An 18,796-nucleotide genomic window follows, 5' to 3' on the forward strand; every position below is an offset into this window, starting at 1 on the left:
CAAGTAACAGTAGGTAGGGCGGCAGGTAGCCTAGTGGTTAGAGTGTTGGACTAGTAACTGAAAGTTTGCAACAACAAATCCCAGAGCTGACAAGGTAAAAATCTGTTGTTCTGCCCCTGAACAGGCAGTTAACCCACTGTTCCTAGGCTGTCATTGAAAATAAGAATTTGTTCTGAACTGACTTGCCTTGTAACTAAAAAATAGTGACTGGAAAATGGTACAGTGAATTGGTGCTGTAAGTCATTAGGGCTAGCTAGATAGCCACAAAGAATTAGCAGCTACCCATGGGAAATGTACATTGCATAACATTGGTTTTAGTTCAGTTTTGCCTGTTTAACTAACTGGTTAGCTAGATTATTACAATTCACATATCTCGCTGATAATTATGATGTGAAATGTTTGCTTTGTGCATATCTTCTTTCGTCTATTGTTGCCATTATCCTGGCTGGAAGAAGGTTCAGTGAATGGGGAGGTGAAGCGTGAGGTAATAAAATAGGTGTGTCAGTGCTTCTCAAATGTATTGTTTTATGCATTCTCCATACTCTTGTCCTCACAAGAACGTACTCAAGGGAACGTGGTTGGAGAATGCACTCGGAGCATGACAGTGTGGACCACGGTAGTATGCATATTGAGAATCACCCTCAGTTTATCATATATCCTGATGCCTAGTCACCTTACCCCTATACATATCTACCTCTATCACTCCAGTATCCTTGCACATTGTAAATATGGTGTTGGAATTGACCCTGTATATAGCTTACTTACTTCTCCTGTTCTTCTTATTTCTTATTTTAATTTCTTGTGTCTTTTTGTTCTACCTTATGTTATTGTTAGTGCTACATTGATGTTGATTACTGCACTGCTGGGTTTAGAGCTTGCAAGGAAGGCATTTCACTGTACTTGTGCACGTGCCATTAAAACTTGAAGCTTGCAACTATTCATGCACTTCCTCAAGGACTAAACAATTAGAACAAGATCGTACATGGACCGTAACCCGTAACGTTGTGAACCATGTTGAGTTGGTGTATTTGTATGGCTTCTATGGAAGATTATACTTCAGGATGACCAGGGCTTTCTGTGGTTTTCAAGGTTACCTTTGTGGATCCTACAAAAACTGCAGGAGCTTTTTGCAAACATCTTCCCACACCAAACAATCATACTATGCATCCATACCTGATACATGAAATCAACATTACTGCCCATATTTTGCAATTGTAATACAAGCAACTTTTCTGTGAAATAAAATAGGAATAACAGTACAAGCCTAGGCCGATGTCTTAATATTCTTAGCAATAGGAGAAGAAAACGATCACAAATTACACCTTTTCTATTTGTGAGAGTTATTCACATCAATAATAAAGAGCAAGCAAATATGACATGAAGCCCAAGTGCAGGATGTTGGTGAAGCAGTAAGCAACTTGAAGAAGAAACCAAGATGATAGAGAGACAAGATAGTACCGGCATCAGCTATGTACCGGAAAACTCTCTATTCAAACCAGTAACCTACATCAAGAAAACTTGCATTGTGCAATAAAATACACAAAAAGAAAAATAGAAAACATTTCTGACCTGTTTTTGACCAAACTTTCCTACAGGGTATAAAGGAAATGTACCAAATATACACTACATGGCCAAAGGTATGTGGACAGCTGCTTGTCGAACATCTCATTCCAAAATCATGGGCATTAATATGGAGTTGCTCCACCCTTTCCTGCTATAACAGCCTCCACTCTTCTGGGAATGCTTTCCACTAGATGTTGGAACATTGCTGCGGGGAAGATTCATACCAAAGTTGTTCGATGGGGTTGAGGTCAGGGCTCTGTGTAGGCCAGTCAAGTTCTTCCACACCGATCTCAACAAACAATTTCTGTAAGGATCTCGCTTTTTACACAGGTTGAATTGTCATGCTGAAACAGGAAAGGGCCTTCCCCAAACTTTCCCCAAAGTTGGAAGCACAGAATTGTCTAGAATGTCATTGTATGCTTCACTGGAACTAAGGGTCCTAGTCCAAACCATGAAAAACAGCCCCAGACCATTATTCCTCCGCCACCAAACTTTACAGTTGGCACTATGCATTGGGGCAGGTATCGTTCTCCTGGCATCTGCTTAACCCAGATTCGTCCGTCGGGCTGCCAGATGATGGAGCGTGATTCTTTCCACTCCAGAGAATGCGTTTCCACTGCTCCAGAGTCCAATAAAGGGGCGGCAGGGTAGCCTAGTGGTTGGACTAGTAACTGAAAGGTTGCAAGATCGAATCCCAGAGCTGACAAGGTACAAATCTGTCGTTCTGCCCCATTACGAGGCAGTTAACCCATTGTAGGCTGTCATTGTAAATAAGTATTTGTTCTTAACTGACTTGCCTAGTTAAATACAAATAGGCAAGCTTTACACCACTCCAACTGACACTTGGCATTGCATGTTGATCTTAGGCTTGTGTGCGGCTGGAAACCCATTTCATGAAGCTCTCGGCGAACAGCTCTTGTGCTGATGTTGCTTCCAGAGGTAGTTTGGAACTCGGTAAACATGTGTTTCCTAAGACAAATCCTTAGACATGCTCTCTGTACTCCTATTTGGGACAGTAAGCATAATGCAACAATGATAATGTATAGACAAAGTAATAGACAATGTAATAACAACCAGTTAGTATGTTTCTGACCTGCACAGAGGAATAAGAGCATTCAGCATGAGTAGATTTTGGGAAGGATAACTAGTATTGTATTGAAGGATGTGAAGGTCAACCAGCGCAATTTACTCTAATTATCAAAGGAACGTGGTAACCAATTTCACAACAATGGGTTGGTTTATTCTCAAATACTGCATATTCTCAGGAGTATCTATTTGAGTAGGTTATCCAACTCACTTGATGTAATTAAGATGATTTGAAATAAACACAAATAGCAGTGTTATTCTGAATGACTGTTCCTCAAAAGGTTCTATAGCTGCACCATCGAGAGCATCCAGACTGGTTGCATCACTGCCTGGTATGGCAACTGCTCGGCCTCCGACCACAAGGCACTACAGAGGGTAGTGCGTACGGCCCTGTACATCACTGGGGCCAAGCTTCCTGCCATCCAGGACCTCTATACCAGGCGGTGTCAGAAGAAGGCCCTAAAAACTGTCAAAGACTCCAGCCACCCTAGTCATAGACTGTTCTCTCTGCTACCGCACAAGCGGTAAGCGGTACCGGCCATAAGACGTCTAATTAAATAGCCTCGCTATTGTTATTTTACTGCTGCTCTTTAATTATTTGTTACTTTATTTATTTTTTTAAGGTATTTTTCTTAAAACTGCATTGTGGGTTAAGGGCTCTGAAATAAGCATTTCACTGTAAGGTCTACTACACCTGTTGTATTCGGTGCATGTGACAAATACCATTTATTTGATTTCATATTTCTGACTTAATGCAATGGACAAAGTGGGTCATCAACAAATGCCGTGATGAACACATAGTAAAGGAAGGAATACAAGTTGGCAACATCCATTGGGAGCATATGATCATGGTCTTCACAACCAAGTTACTGCAAGCTTCTTGACTGGTTGAATATAAACCTCCACCATATAAAATAGAAATCAATAGAAACCAATCAACAAAAATCTATATAGCCTACCCTACATAATACTCTTAGAAAAATGTGTTCCAAAAGGGTTATTTTGAATTCCATGTAAAACCTTCTGTGGATATGTTCTCCCATGGGGACAGACGAAGCACCCTTTTAGGTTCTAGATAGCACCTTTTTTTTCTAAGTGTACGAGCATTTGCTACATTGAATCCTTCATCATGATGCCATATTTTAAGAATGAATGAGATAGCATGTTGACGGAGAGGGTTATCACTACTATATCACGGTAAACAAATTCACCAAGCCTCTGAATGCGACAAGGCACTCAAGAAGGTTGAATGTTTTTGCAGACACAGCACATAGATTTGATTTCTAATGAATAGGCCTACACATGACATAACGGCGTTCGAGGATCGAGGCCAGGATACTTGTAATTGGCCAATGCAATTTGTATGTTTTCATGGCAAAGGCAGTCTATAAAGATATTATGAAAAATAAGCTTTGTAACATCTCAACAAGCCTACAGACATGAGAGCAAATGCGTTATCCATAAGAACACACTAATTAGATCCATTATGCCATCCAATAAAGATAAAATCAAAGTAATTCATTTCGCATTGGTATAGGTGCGATTACACAGAAACAGGATAGGAAGGACAAACGGTTCCTTACCGATTCGAAGGCGTCTAATTAACCGGACGAATGTATTCCATTGCAGTTGAAGATGAGACGCTTGATGTTTTTGTGACAATAATAACCTTGTAGCCTACATAAATCCTGTGTGATATTCGAGCTGCCCCACTCGCTATAGCTGCTGAGTATGGGGTATGATGGCGTTGTCTTTGCAGGGCCACAATGAAACTAACGGGACCAGTGGAGTGATTGACAACACCACCAGCCAATAGAATGGGAGGATGCTACTAGTAGTGAGGAACAGGGGATCGTAAACAGGTTCCGTAGCCATAAAGTCAGTAGGCTAGGCATTTAGAAGATTATTGAGGTTGCGAGACTATTGCGTTAGAGGTATTTCCATGACACGATATTTTGGGTCTAGACTAGGTCAAGACATGGCTGCCCATAATGAATGTTCATCAATAGATGGAGGGATGAAGTAGGCCTACTTCACATGATAGGGATGGAAAAATGTGATGTTTTAATTGACAACTGCATCAGTTCTTTAGAAAAGTGTGTACCCAATTAAAACAGACATGCTTACACTAATACCAAATGTTAGATACTTCTATAGTTGAGACGATAGACTAATAGAAAAATAACTGCTCAAAACACAGAAAATGTGTACATTGTATTGTGGGACAAAGTTTTGTGAAGATCATCATCATCATCAGTGCGATTGAATAAAAGATTTTGGAATTCAATCAATGATTTCTCGCGTTGACACTGCGTCTGATAATAATTGCGTTGGGGCGCCCTCTGCTGCCAAAAACTACCAGTTCGTATTATTCAAACTGCTCCCAAGTAATCTCTCATTATACCTTCATAGAATTCAGGAAATTAGATCTGGATTATTCAAATACCAGTGAGATCAGATATGGAAATATAGTCACACTTATGAAACGTCTGTTTTTCAATTTGATGCCAATGTCATTGAAATAGGCACTATGGTCTCTACTCTAGAAACAGCTCTGGCAAGTAATTTCATAGTCCAAGTGGAATGAAAAAAGGGCTGTGCATACTCCTAATAATTTCGCTTCACTGTAATTCCACACTGTAAATGTACCTTTAAAAAATGTCAAATGAGCCCAGGTCACTGTTGATACATTCTCAGCATAGTACCAGAACAAATGTCAGTACAGGCATGATATTCTAAGGAGATGTGTGCCTACGGCTGTACACTTGTTTCATACTAGTGTCTCTGTCATTTTTTACAATGCATCTTTTCACATCTGGGCTGTACAATGACAGTAAGCCTAATGTACATTCCACATCATAGACAATGCCACTACAACTGTTAAATATTTAGTCAAAGCTTTCACAGACAAAATACAGTACAACAGCTCTCTCTGGCTGTAGTGTGGTGGGGGGATGGTCAGTGGGTAGTTGCAGCTGTTCTTGGGATCCTCTGTTGTAGTCTAATTGAAATACCAGTTGTTGTTAATGTCCCCTGGGCAGCGACTCATTGACAGCCATATGTGTCAGATACTCAGTCAGTCAGACAGCACCAACAGTTGATCCCCAAAAACAAGTCTTTTAACACTGGCATCTTATCAGCCCCTGTGCTGCCCCTCAACATTGACTATAGGCCTTTTTGAAACGACACACAGCACAGCAAACATTGTTTAAGCAGAACTATATTGTACAAATGAAATGTGTTAGTATATATATTTTTATCACATCATGGATAACTTCCCAATTTTACTTTGATTTTGTAAATTTGTAATACATTTGTATAAAAGTACTGATTCTACAGAATCAGGAAATGCACATGTTGTAACACAATCACTGTGGTCATCATGCTTGTGCCCCATTACAGTACTTACCGTATATACAGCAGCTTTTGTAATACATTTGTATAAAAGTACTGATTTTACAGAATCAGGAAATACATATGTTGTTACACAATCTCTGTGGACATCATGCTTGTGCCCCATTACAGGACTTACCATATATACAGCAGCTGATGTCAGACAAGAAGCAAGTACCACTTTCATCCAGAGAGTGGCAGTGATCACTAACACAACACATCGGACTCCTGTTGACTTCTGTTACTAAACATATAGGCCTATTACAGTCATTTGGTTACATGACTGTAAGGCAAACCCTGTGTTTCATCCCAAACAAGAATGTGCGGCTTTGCTCTCCTAAGCCTTACAATGACAGGGGAACAATTGATGCCTGTCAAATCATCCACTGCCATAAAAATAATAAGATCCACCCAAAGTACCACAGAGAGAGCATGTCATCACAACAGTCTTCTATTCTTCTCCACCCGATGTGAAAGATCTCAAACTCGGATCAGTCTCTCTGGTGTTACTGCTGCGGTTCAATTCAGCAATAAGGCACGGGGGGGGTGTGATATTTACAGAATCTGATGAATGGATATCTGATGCATAAATAAACTGTTACTAATGTACTTTATCATCAATCTAAATGTGAACTGATAGTCACTATAAAACATCAATATATAGTACATCTTTTCAAAACAAAATATATATTTTTAAATATAAAATAAAATTGTATAAAATGTCAGTTCAGTGACATCAATGTCTTATGTACAAAATAGGAAATAGCTTTACAAGCTACAAATTTGTTCAAACACTCTTAGCAGATATCTTACAACGCACAGTTGAGTTCCTTGGAGGAATGGTATTAGAAGTTCTCCAGATGACACGACCACAGGTCTCAAAGTATCAGTGGACTGGTGCCTTGTCCCACTCCTGGTTCTTCAGATTATGATGTCTGGGTTCCTTGTTGGACATTCCTCATAGAGGGCTGGCTTCATGTTCCCTTCCTCTGATTCCTCACTAGACGAGACAAGCGGATATCCTTGGATTACTATTAACATCACATGAACCTACAGGTAACCCCAGTTCAGCACTGTAATAACAGTTATAGTACAATCAAAAAGGTTGAAATGGCTGTTAACCCAAGCTAAGATGTTCACTCCTGGTTTCAACTGAAATACTATGTAATAGAATCTTCTCACTGTTTTCCCCTTCAATGGATAGAGATGGGATTCAGACCTGATGCTGGATCCCTCCACATCCTCAATGGTGTCAGCCAGGGGCTGGTGGGCTGTCTCAGGCAGCAGCAGGGTGAGGGCTGCACCTAGCAGAGTACACAGGCCAAACAGCACCATGGGAGCATTCTTACTGACACCCCTCAGCAGGTAGATGATGGGAGCCAGGACTCCCCCTGCCCTGGCACACATGGAGCTCATACCAATTCCACTCTGCCTGTGGAGCACAGAGGAGACGTGTTCAGCCAAAATAACTCCACATTGTCGCAGCACTGTAATTAAGAATGTGCATTGAGACCCGTTCCGCCACATCTCCAAACAATTAACAACAGCTGCTCAGCTAGTCTGCTGCCTCTCTTCTTGTTGTGGTTGTTTGGGTCAGAGAAATGTACACTAGGCAAATCATGGGAAACATCAGAATCTGATTTAAATGTTATGAATGGTTAAACACCGGGCAGGACACTTCCTGAAAGTGAGATATACACTACTGTTCAAAAGTTTGGATAGAAATATCCTTGTTTTTGAAAGAAAATAAAAAATTTCTTCCATTTAAAATAACATCAAATTGATCAGAAATACAGTGTAGACATTGTTAATGTTGTAAATTACTATTGTAGCTGGAAATGGCAGATTTGTTATGGAATATCTACATACTGTAGGCGTACAGAGGCCCATTATCAGCAACCATCACTCCTGCTTTCCAATGGCACGTTGTGTTAGCTAATTCAAGTTTATGATTTTAAAAGGCTAATTGATCATTAGAAAACCCTTTTGCAATTATGTGAGCACAGCTAAAAACTGTTGTTCTGATTAAAGAAGCAATAAAACTGGCCTTCTTTAGACTAGTTGAGTATCTGGAGCATCAGCATTTGTTGGTTCGATTACAGGCTCAAAATGGCCAGAAACAAATAACATTTTTCTGAAACTCGTCAGTCTGTTCTTGTTCTGAGAATGGAATGCTATTCAATGCGAGAAATTGCCAAGAAACTGAAGATCTCGTACAACACTGTGTATTACTCCCTTCACCGAACAGCGCAAACTGGCGCTAACCAGAATAGAAGAGGAGTGGGAGGACCCAGTGCACAACTGAGCAAGAGGACAAGTACATTAGAGTGTGTAGTTTGAGGAACAGATGCCTCACAAGTCCTCAACTGGCAGCTTAATTAAATAGCACCCGCAAAACACCAGTCTCAGCGTATACAGTGAAGAGGTGACTCCAGGATGCTGAGGTTAGAGGTTCTTGAGGTTAGACCCACAGAGAACTGCTCATTAAAGTAACTAACTTTGGCCTTCCGGATAGCCTGAGTGCACTTATTCCTCATTTGCCTGAACGACAGCCAGTCAGTCTAAATATTTGTGTGCCGAGCCTTTTGCCAAATGGTATTCTTGAGGTGGAGTAACTCTGCCAGATCACGGTCGAACCAGGGGCTGAACCTGTTTTTAATGCATATTTTCTTTATGAGGGCGTGCTTGTTAATTAACAATACCACTGAAAATATAAAACAAGAAGGTTCAAGCATCTTCGACAGATAATATTGCTGATATTATACCAATTTACATAGACCAGGTAATGAAGGAAGGCTTGCTCATTAAAGTTTTTTAGCACGAGTCTATGACAAATCAGGACAGGTAATTTAACTGAGCAGCCATTCAGAATACTCTTGTGACTTCATGCAACAGTTGTTTCAGCCCTCATCAGAAGTTCAAAAGTTAGGGTTAGGAATTAACAGACCTTTATACACCCATTGAGTCAGTGTCGACTATTGCAATGAAGAAAGACGTTATTGGCATTGGTTGGTAAAAGATGTGTCCACATAAAAAATAACACATGCAACATTTACTTATCGATGTAAAATGCAATGAAGAAGTATTACAAAACTTAGCTTAACATATCAATAATTTTTGCTGACTGAAGTGGAAACAGTTCTATTTCAAATACTTGTTTTGATGTCTCACTATGGATATACCTGGCCATGACCACAAGCTCGAAGAAACCAATCACACAGTGTCTGTTCGAGAGACAGGTCCAATGGTGAATGAGGTGAGCCTCTCTCCTTTAAAAAATGAGCCACTTGCCTGCCAAGTTAGTCATTCTTGCCTCTCTTCCTTGTGGAAGTGACTGTATTCACTAAAGCTCTCCTCAGCGCGACTGGATTTCTGTTTTTGCTACTGAACTGTTTTCAGGCGAACCATGAAGTTAACACTGCAGAACATAGTATTTCAGCTCCTGTCGATAGTGTTGAGTACCGACCAAATTAATTTTCTACCCGTCAGTCTCTAGCTCTCGAGATTTGGTTAGCTATCGCTGCAAGGCTTTAGCTAACTTGGCTAACTAGCTGCAAGTCTAGCCAACCATGCTAACAAAGGACTAACACAGATACTTCCCGATGAGCCCTGGCAACTTCCGCTACGCAGTGATCTTTTGACCCAGACGCACAGAGTAAAACCATGGCCCTCTGAACATGGCCTGTGAGGAGGAGAATCTGAATGCGACTTGCCTCTTGGAGTCTTCTAGATTACCCAGGAGCCCCTTATACAGGCTCACTGTATGAAACATTGGCGCGTTATCGTTCTTATGACATACCTTCTCAGCCCTCAACAACAAAATTAAGGTCACAGAGATATTGACAGAGTCAGTTAGAGGATTAACTCCAAGGATGGTTAGACTCATGTTGTGATCTAATGCTCTATTCCTGAATGATCCTGATGGAAACCTGCCCAGACATCAGCAGTCCACATTAGTCAGCAGAACACTCCAAATGTGTGTCCCAAATGGCACCCCATTACCTATGTAAAGGGATACTTTTGACCAGGGCCCATAGGGCTCTTGTTAAAACTAGTGCACTATATAGGGGATAGGGTGCCATTTGAGTCAGACGCTCACCTTATGACAGTAGGGAAGACCTCTGCTGAGTAGACGTAGACGATGGATAAGGAGGCGGTGATCCCAAACTTCCCCACCATAGCCAGGACAGTTCTAATAATGGAGAGATCTGTGTATATGTGTGTGTTGTGGAGGGGGGGGGGGGAGAGAAGTGATGGGGTTAGAGATTAAACGGGGGGGGATTAGTGATGGGGTGAATGGGGGAGAAAAATTATGGGGTTAGAGATTAAATGGGGGGGAGAAGTGATGGGGGAGAGATTAAACGGGTAAATAGCTAGGCTATTTGTGTATAGCATCTGAAGCTCTAGGTTACATTACTGTGAATCACTCTCCAGCATTCCTACTGGATACCGTAACTACCTAAGGTAGTGTAGACCCTAATGGAGACCGTAACCTCCTAAGGTAGTGTAGATCCTAATGGAGACCGTAACCTCCTAAGGTAGTGTAGATCCTAATGGAGACCGTAACCTCCTAAGGTAGTGTAGATCCTACTGGAGACCGTAACCTCCTAAGGTAGTGTAGATCCTACTGGAGACCGTAACCTCCTAAGGTAGTGTAGATCCTACTGGAGACCGTAACCTCCTAAGGTAGTGGAGATCCTAATGGAGACCGTAACCTCCTAAGGTAGTGTAGATCCTAATGGAGACCGTAACCTCCTAAGGTAGTGTAGATCCTACTGGAGACCGTAACCTCCTAAGGTAGTGTAGATCCTACTGGAGACCGTAACCTCCTAAGGTAGTGTAGATCCTAATGGAGACCGTAACCTCCTAAGGTAGTGTAGATCCTACTGGAGACCATAACCTCCTAAGGTAGTGTAGATCCTACTGGAGACCGTAACCTCCTAAGGTAGTGTAGATCCTAATGGAGACCGTAACCTCCTAAGGTAGTGTAGATCCTACTGGAGACCGTAACCTCCTAAGGTAGTGTAGATCCTAATGAAGACCGTAACCTCCTAAGGTAGTGTAGATCCTACTGGAGAACATAACCTCCTAAGGTAGTGTAGATCCTACTGGAGACTGTAACCTCCTAAGGTAGTGTAGATCCTACTGGGGAACGTAACTACCTAAGGTAGTGTAGATCCTACTGGAGACCGTAACCACCTAAGGTAGTTTAGATCCTAATGGAGACCGTAACCACCTAAGGTAGTGTAGATCCTACTGGGGAACGTAACTACCTAAGGTAGTGTAGATCCTACTGGAGACCGTAACCACCTAAGGTAGTGTAGATCCTACTGGAGACCGTAACCTCCTAAGGTAGTGTAGATCCTACTGGGGAACGTAACTACCTAAGGTAGTGTAGATCCTACTGGAGACCGTAACCACCTAAGGTAGTGTAGATCCTACTGGAGACCGTAACCTCCTAAGGTAGTATAGATCCTACTGGGGAACGTAACTACCTAAGGTAGTGTAGATCCTACTGGAGACCGTAACTACCTAAGGTAGTGTAGATCCTACTGGAGACCGTAACCACCTAAGGTAGTGTAGATCCTACTGGAGACCGTAACCTCCTAAGGTAGTGTAGATCCTACTGGGGAACGTAACTACCTAAGGTAGTGTAGATCCTACTGGAGACCGTAACCACCTAAGGTAGTGTAGATCCTACTGGAGACCGTAACCTCCTAAGGTAGTGTAGATCCTACTGGAGACCGTAACCTCCTAAGGTAGTGTAGATCCTACTGGGGAACGTAACTACCTAAGGTAGTGTAGATCCTACTGGAGACCGTAACCACCTAAGGTAGTGTAGATCCTACTGGAGACCGTAACCTCCTAAGGTAGTGTAGATCCTACTGGGGAACGTAACTACCTAAGGTAGTGTAGATCCTACTGGAGACCGTAACCACCTAAGGTAGTGTCTTCAAGTGTACGGCTGACATGACTTCCATGAGGGCCCCGGTGGGATTTAATAACAACTCTACACCCAGGAGGTTACGTCAGTAACAAACTCTGGTTATTACAAAAGGAGCTAGTTATGTAACATTTAAATGTGGCTTGCATAAGATTTTCAGTTTCGAACATAAGCCAAGTTCCAAGCCACAAAGACTTTCCATTGACTACTAGCTAAGTACTTATAAACAAGGCTATAAAACTACATAACTATGACATCATTCAAGGACCGCCATGGTTTAATTACACTGGTAAACAACTTAATTCAAGTCAACTGAAGTCTTTTCAGGGCCAGGAGGATACTGTAACTCGTCATGTAGCTCAGGGTGTGTTTAAACGTCTTAAAGCCGTATTGACACCCAGCAGAGTTTTCTATGGGATGGTCCATACCATCAGGAATGAAGATGGTTAGCAGGCAGGCCAGGCCTCCCACAGCGAGGAAGGCTAGCTGGGATATCCTCCTGGAGCGGTTCAGTGTAAAGAGGGTGATGGTCCTGGCGGGCATCTCCACCAGGCCAAAGATCAGCTGGGTCAGGTAGATGTTCATCCCAAAGTCAGAGATGTTCAGGGACAGGCCATAGTAGACCAGCACGTTGACAAACCTGGACAGACACAGAGATGGAATGGTGGAGGAAACACTGGTGAGGAAAGGGAAAGATTAATAACATCGCTGTCACTGCAGTGAAACAAGGACTCCTTTCTTCTGCTGGTTTGACTTAAGCCTATCATGCAAAGTGGAAATATGTCTGGGAAGCAGAAATGTCTCTCTAGCCACAGACTGGATAATTGAACCAAAATCAAGGTACTTTCTAACAGACTAATATTACAGTATATACCTCTTGTAAACTGTATTTGACACGGAATATAGTGCAACATTTTACAGTAGTGATATCTGTTGACAATGTTTTCTACATTAACACTCACTTCTCGGTGCCTGGGAAGCTACGTAAAGTATTCCCATTCAAATAATAATCTTTCAGTGTTCCCTCAGTGAGTGATACACTGCAATTCAAATGGCTTACACAGCAAGCATAGTGACCTGAGGAGGCCTTAAGAAGCCTGTGCAGTGAACAGTTCTGAGAACTACATTGGCGTACCACATCAAGGGAATCAACCCATAATGAAAATAGTTAATAATGAATCATTACTGTGAATGATACATGAATGTTATGAATTTTTGGCAGAAACAGAAATCTCAATGAAACAGTAGTTGATACAGTAGATGTGATTCATTCTTGTTTGCCCCACAACAGAATGTGTCCTGACAAAGTTCTACTGCGAACATCACACGGAATACTGGGAATGACACTCACCACAGGTAAAATGACACTCACCACAGGTAAAACATGATACATGAATTCCTCCTCATTTTTGGCGTACGGACCAGGTCAATGACTGTGTCCTTTTTCCTCTCCTCCATCTTCACCATATCGTTGTACCCCTGAAAAATAACAAGAGCAGATGAGCCCTTAGTATTTTACCTGATGCTTCTCAGAAAAGGAATGACCTCATCAATGCAAAAAGCACACCAATGCAACTCATATAATTTGCATGTCCCGCATGCCTACACAGCATAGAGGATAGCATGCAAAGCACTTAATATGCTCAGGTTTTGGCGCTATTGCACTCAACACTGCCTGTACATAGAAACGTTGTTTGGCAAGTGCTTTAATCAAGGTTGTTGGAATTTCATAATGATCAATGATAGCTTAATCTCGTCCACCAGCCGGCTATTTCTCTCTATAGCAATTAGCCTTGGGACAAGGTTAATGATACTGTACTAGTTTCACAACAACAAAAAACACACCTGATCCTCAATGTCCTCCTGAGTCCAGTTATATGTGTGTGTGTGTGTGTGTGTGTGTGTGTGTGTGTGTGTGTGTGTGTGTGTGTGTGTGTGTGTGTGCGTGCGTGCGTGCGTGCGTGCGTGCGTGCGTGCGTGCGTGCGTGTGTGTGTGCACATGTGTAACCACACCTGATGTATCTCTATGTCCTCCTGCAGGGGTTTGCCGTTCATCAGAGCAGCTTTCCTGATCAGATCCATGGCCTCCTCGTTCCTCTGGTTGGCCATTAGCCACCGAGCCGACTTGGGTAGGACCCTAAGAATGTAGAGGAGAGGTGTTGACCCACACGCATAAACAACTACATATGACTCTCCGCATAAATTTGGCACCATGGGAACAAGAGATAATAACATGAATATACATTTAGTCATGAGGCAGGATATAGGCCAATACTACTGCTAAAATATTAGAAAAAGAAAATAAAATAATTTGGTACTATGCACACAATTTTGCAACTTAGATATACTTTAGGTATTCCCAAATGGCATTCAATGACCCATCTGGTTTTGATTATTGATGAAAAAAGAGAGTTCCTCTACATTCTCTTGAATTTCCCCTTCAGTGAGTTGTCTTGCTAGCCTGGAATCTAAACTGAATGATCTTTTCCCTTCATGGACGATATTGAAAGTGAGTGATATTCCGTTTGTATTTAAGGCTACAGGCGTGCTGCAGCTGGCCAGTGACTCACCAGATGTAGAAGATGAAGAGGAAGCCTGGTGCTGAGATGGCCAGTTGGAGCTTACGCCAGTCTCTGATGAGGTAGGCCAGGCCTGCCAGGGTGATGTAGCCGAATCCAAAGAAGTAGTCTGTGATGATCCCAGCTAGCATCCGGTGCTTTGATCCTGTCCACTCTGTGCCTGGGGGCAACAACAGAACAGTATAGAGAGTAGAAAACTAACACCTTATCATCTGAATTTTTTCTTAGATCACAAGTCAAAATGTTATTAATGTTTCATGTGTGTGTGTATGTGTGTGGTGTGTTTGAGAGTGAGAGGGAGCGAGCGAGAGAAATACTAACCTAAAACAAATGCGTTCATGATGACAGCTGAAATAGTTGTTCCAACCACAAAGCGCAGAAAGACATAAATGTAGAAATTTGGGGCAAAAGCAGCACCAACCCCAAAGGTTGACTGGATAGTCAAACCAACCAGGATGATGTTCCTGCGTCCAAACCTGAAACAAGAAAGAGGTAGCAGCTACTCTTCCTGGGGTCCGGCAAAATTAAGGCAGTTATACAATTTTAAGAACATTACAATACATTAATTACAGAATTCACAACACACTAAGTGTGTTGAGAATGAATTAGACTGTTATGGAGTGGGGGGTGCTGCAAATTAGATGCACTCTTTAAAATACCCCGTGTTAAATGCTTCAAATGCTTTTGACCTTTGACTTTGTCCAACAAGAGTGCATTTCAAATGAAATCAATGCCGCCTATACAGATCAATGAAGGAGACAGCTAGTACTGAAATAGTCTGTACAGACATTTTGTCTGTGTACTTTCTATGAATAATCCGAGATACACAAATAAAATATACTAGCAAATGTACATAGAAATAAAAGCTGCAAAGTGTTCATTGAGCTCAATTTTAGTTTTACTTCACCTAAACTGTGACTGACCTCTCTCTTTATATTTGTTTAGCATTACCTTTTATTACGTTTGTGACCTACCTACAATAGATGTTCCATGGATCCTCAGGCTCTTCAATTTATCTGAGCCAAGCTAATTATAAATGACATTAAAAATACACAAGTATCACTGGTGGAAGACGCATGGTTGTTTTACACTTACTTATCAGCTAAGGAACCAAACAGCACGGCGCCGACCAGAAGACCAAACATGTAGATTGAGGAACCAATGTTGTTCAGATTGGCATTATCACACACCAGATCCCACTGTCAAGGACAGAGGGTTCAAATGAGATGAAATGCTACATCATATTAACAAGCCAATCTGTAGTTTCACCTACATTCTTTATAAACCATGTACTAGGTATAACATTTCAGATTTCAAATGATACTATATCCCTTTTTACCAGGCTGTTGTCCTTGATTGACTATACATAGCCTATTACACTGTGAAGGTTCACACTCGCACAACACGGTAACTGTATTTTGACTGTGGTGTCCTACTCCTTTGCCCCTGAGCAATAGAAGCCTGTGAGCACCTTACCATTCAACAGATTACAATAGAAGCCTGTGAGCACCTTGCTTCTTAACATATTCTAATAGAAGACTGTGAGCACCTTGCCATTCAACAGATTCCAATAGAAGCCTGTGAGCACCGTGCTTCTCAACAGATTCCAATAGAAGCCTGTGAGCACCTTGCTTCTCAACAGATTCCAATAGTAGCCTGTGAGCACCTTGCCATTCAACAGATTACAATAGAAGCCTGTGAGCACCGTGCTTCTCAACAGATTCCAATAGAAGCCTGTGAGCACCTTGCCATTCAACAGATTCCAATAGAAGCCTGTGAGCACCTTGCTTCTCAAAAGATTCCAATAGAAGCCTGTGAGCACCTTGCCATTCAACAGATTCCATCTAAACATCCTTCAGGGCACTGACATCAATCAGGGTGGAACGTGTTAGAAAATATGAGTTATTATAGATCATACAGACAGCCTCCAACAGTGGGCCTCACAGTGAAGGTCTGATCCCAGTGTTTATAAATCATAACAGGTTCTGCTGGCTGGGACCATTCCATTACGGCTACTGTCGCTGTGTGAGGGTCTGTCACGTGGCACCACTACACTGTTACATAGTAGTGAAACATGCTCCTAGGGAAAAATTTGTTCGACATAACAAACTGCAGAGGCTTCATGTGAATTCATCTGAGAATGTGGGACAGAGGGTAATGATCATGTTTGAACCCAACAGACAGACAGACAGACAGACAGACAGACAGACAGACAGACAGACAGACAGACAGACAGACAGACAGACAGACAGACAGACAGACAGACAGACAGTCAGTAAAATCACTGAGTTAAACGTAGTTCCAGAAAGAATACAACACACGGTGACACACCCCTTTAGTTCCAGAGAAAGAATACAACACACGGTGACACACCCCTTTAGTTCCAGAAAGAATACAACACACGGTGACACACCCCTGTAGTTCCAGAAAGAATACAACACACGGTGACACACCCCTGTAGTTCCAGAAAGAATACAACACACGGTGACACACCCCTGTAGTTCCAGAAAGAATACAACACACGGTGACACACCCCTGTAGTTCCAGAAAGAATACAACACACGGTGACACACCCCTGTAGTTCCAGAAAGAATACAACACACGGTGACACACCCCTGTAGTTCCAGAAAGAATACAACACACGGTGACACACCCCTTTAGTTCCAGAAAGAATACAACACACGGTGACACACCCCTGTAGTTCCAGAAAGAATACAACACACGGTGACACACCCCTGTAGTTCCAGAAAGAATACAACACACGGTGACACACCCCTGTAGTTCCAGAAAGAATACAACACACGGTGACACACCCCTGTAGTTCCAGAAAGAATACAACACACAGTGACACACCCCTGTAGTTCCAGAAAGAATACAACACACGGTGACACACCCCTTTAGTTCCAGAAAGAATACAACACACGGTGACACACCCCTGTAGTTCCAGAAAGAATACCACACACGGTGACACACCCCTGTCCTGAAGTTTCAGTGCTGAGTTGTCTTGTTTGTGGTCACACAGAGTTCGACATAACAAACGGCAGAGGCTTCATGTGAATTCATCTGAGAATGTGGGACAGAGGGTAATGATCATGTTTGAACCCGACAGACAGAGAGACAGACAGAGACAGAGAGACAGACTGACTGATTGACTGGCTGACAGAGAGACAGACAGACAGACTGACAGACAGACTGACAGAGAGACTGACAGAGAGACAGACAGAGAGGTTGCCCTGTTTTACTGCACCACCACTTACTCACCTCGGTTGCTACGGTGCTGTGGAAGGTCTCTTTGCTGAATTCCCATCCCCCTTGACAAACCCCGGTGACGTGGTCATCGCTAAGGGCCAGGGCGGTACTGTGATTCAACTGGGCTAGCGGGGTGCTAGGGACCCCCCCAGGGGCAGAGCAGGACAGGTCAGGGTCACCGTCTGGGCCCGTAACCAGGCTGAAGTTGAATGCGTCTGAGCTGGCGGCCAAGGCCCAGGTGGTGTTGCTGGAGCGACAGAGATGAGGGGGGACAGCCCCCGTGAAGACCGATATCAGCATGTGGAACGCCAGCAGGACCTGGGGGAGGCAAATCCACACATACAAGATCTTCTGGAACTTGCCAAAGCCACCGATATGAGAAAGAATCTCGTCAAAATTCATGCTTCTTTCCATAGCTGCTATTTCAATGCAGACGCTACCCTAATGTATCATCACAGATACAAGAGGTCTAACAGAACAGTGCTCTCTCAAGTTGCCAACAAAGATTTGAAACTTCTGAATGGTTTGAAAGTGGAGTGGACAGACGGCTGAGAGGCAGCTGACACCTCACAGAGCTCAGGATAAACTACACAGACTGGTTTGTGTAATTCTCATTCAGTCCTCATTCAGATGAAGTCACACCTGTCTATGGTGTAGTGAACCCTGAGCGCAGGCAGGCTGCTGCCGCTGTCTGCAGTGTTGTGAACTTGAAGCACTGCATTTGCAGGGTAATATAAGCATTCTGTATGGGGAGGGAGGGCCCTAGATCCTGGGGGTGGAGTCTCAGCTCAGAGGGAGGAACTGTACTTCGTGCTGGCTGAGTGACTGCATTTGTTAAAATCTCTCTATACTGTATATCCTTTACTCCCCATCTTTCTGTTTTTTTGCATGGTGAGAGTCAGAAATGGTGGAATAAGTCATATTTGTGTGTGTGTACAGGTGTGTATGTGTGTTGTTGCAACAACGATGAAAGCTATAAATC

At 42.6% G+C, this 18,796-nt stretch overlaps 3 protein-coding genes across 20 annotated transcripts in view; all 3 read right to left on the reverse strand.

Moving 5' to 3' along the window:
• Positions 1-4,595, reverse strand: part of LOC118398743 (tyrosine-protein kinase Fyn) — an 81,391-nt gene extending 76,796 nt beyond the window's left edge. The window contains exon 1 of one of the 2 annotated variants that reach the window (XM_052471116.1): positions 4,233-4,595. The gene's annotated coding sequence lies outside the window, so the exon portion shown is untranslated. The remainder of the gene's footprint in view (positions 1-4,232) is intronic. The other variant, XM_052471118.1, reaches the window with a different exon arrangement.
• Positions 4,596-4,848: 253 nt separating this feature from the next.
• On the reverse strand, positions 4,849-10,269 carry LOC127909456 (organic cation transporter protein-like). Its single transcript, XM_052471121.1, has 3 exons — positions 10,142-10,269; positions 7,262-7,474; positions 4,849-7,042 (listed from the first exon to the last, which is right to left on the reverse strand). The coding sequence occupies exons 1-3, from the start codon at positions 10,219-10,221 to the stop codon at positions 6,964-6,966; spliced, it is 372 nt and encodes a 123-aa protein (XP_052327081.1). The 5' UTR covers positions 10,222-10,269; the 3' UTR covers positions 4,849-6,963.
• A 54-nt stretch (positions 10,270-10,323) lies between these two features.
• LOC118398742 (solute carrier family 22 member 6-A-like) lies at positions 10,324-18,502 on the reverse strand. 17 transcript variants are annotated; one of them, XR_008071209.1, is made up of 9 exons: positions 17,827-18,502; positions 15,661-15,764; positions 14,887-15,041; positions 14,557-14,725; positions 14,000-14,123; positions 13,359-13,465; positions 11,723-12,626; positions 10,869-10,908; positions 10,324-10,609 (listed from the first exon to the last, which is right to left on the reverse strand). XR_008071209.1 is itself a non-coding variant. In XM_035794394.2 (7 exons), the coding sequence occupies exons 1-7, from the start codon at positions 18,226-18,228 to the stop codon at positions 12,290-12,292; spliced, it is 1,398 nt and encodes a 465-aa protein (XP_035650287.1). In that variant the 5' UTR covers positions 18,229-18,502; the 3' UTR covers positions 11,610-12,289. The 17 variants fall into 17 exon arrangements, 1 of the variants encoding a protein (XP_035650287.1); XR_008071206.1 differs by having other exon boundaries at positions 10,324-10,794; XR_008071208.1 differs by lacking the exon at positions 10,869-10,908 and adding an exon at positions 10,980-11,056.
• Positions 18,503-18,796: the final 294 nt, after the last annotated feature.

This window comes from Oncorhynchus keta, chromosome 19, assembly GCF_023373465.1.
Source record: "Oncorhynchus keta strain PuntledgeMale-10-30-2019 chromosome 19, Oket_V2, whole genome shotgun sequence".
Classification (NCBI taxonomy): Eukaryota; Metazoa; Chordata; class Actinopteri; order Salmoniformes; family Salmonidae; genus Oncorhynchus; species Oncorhynchus keta.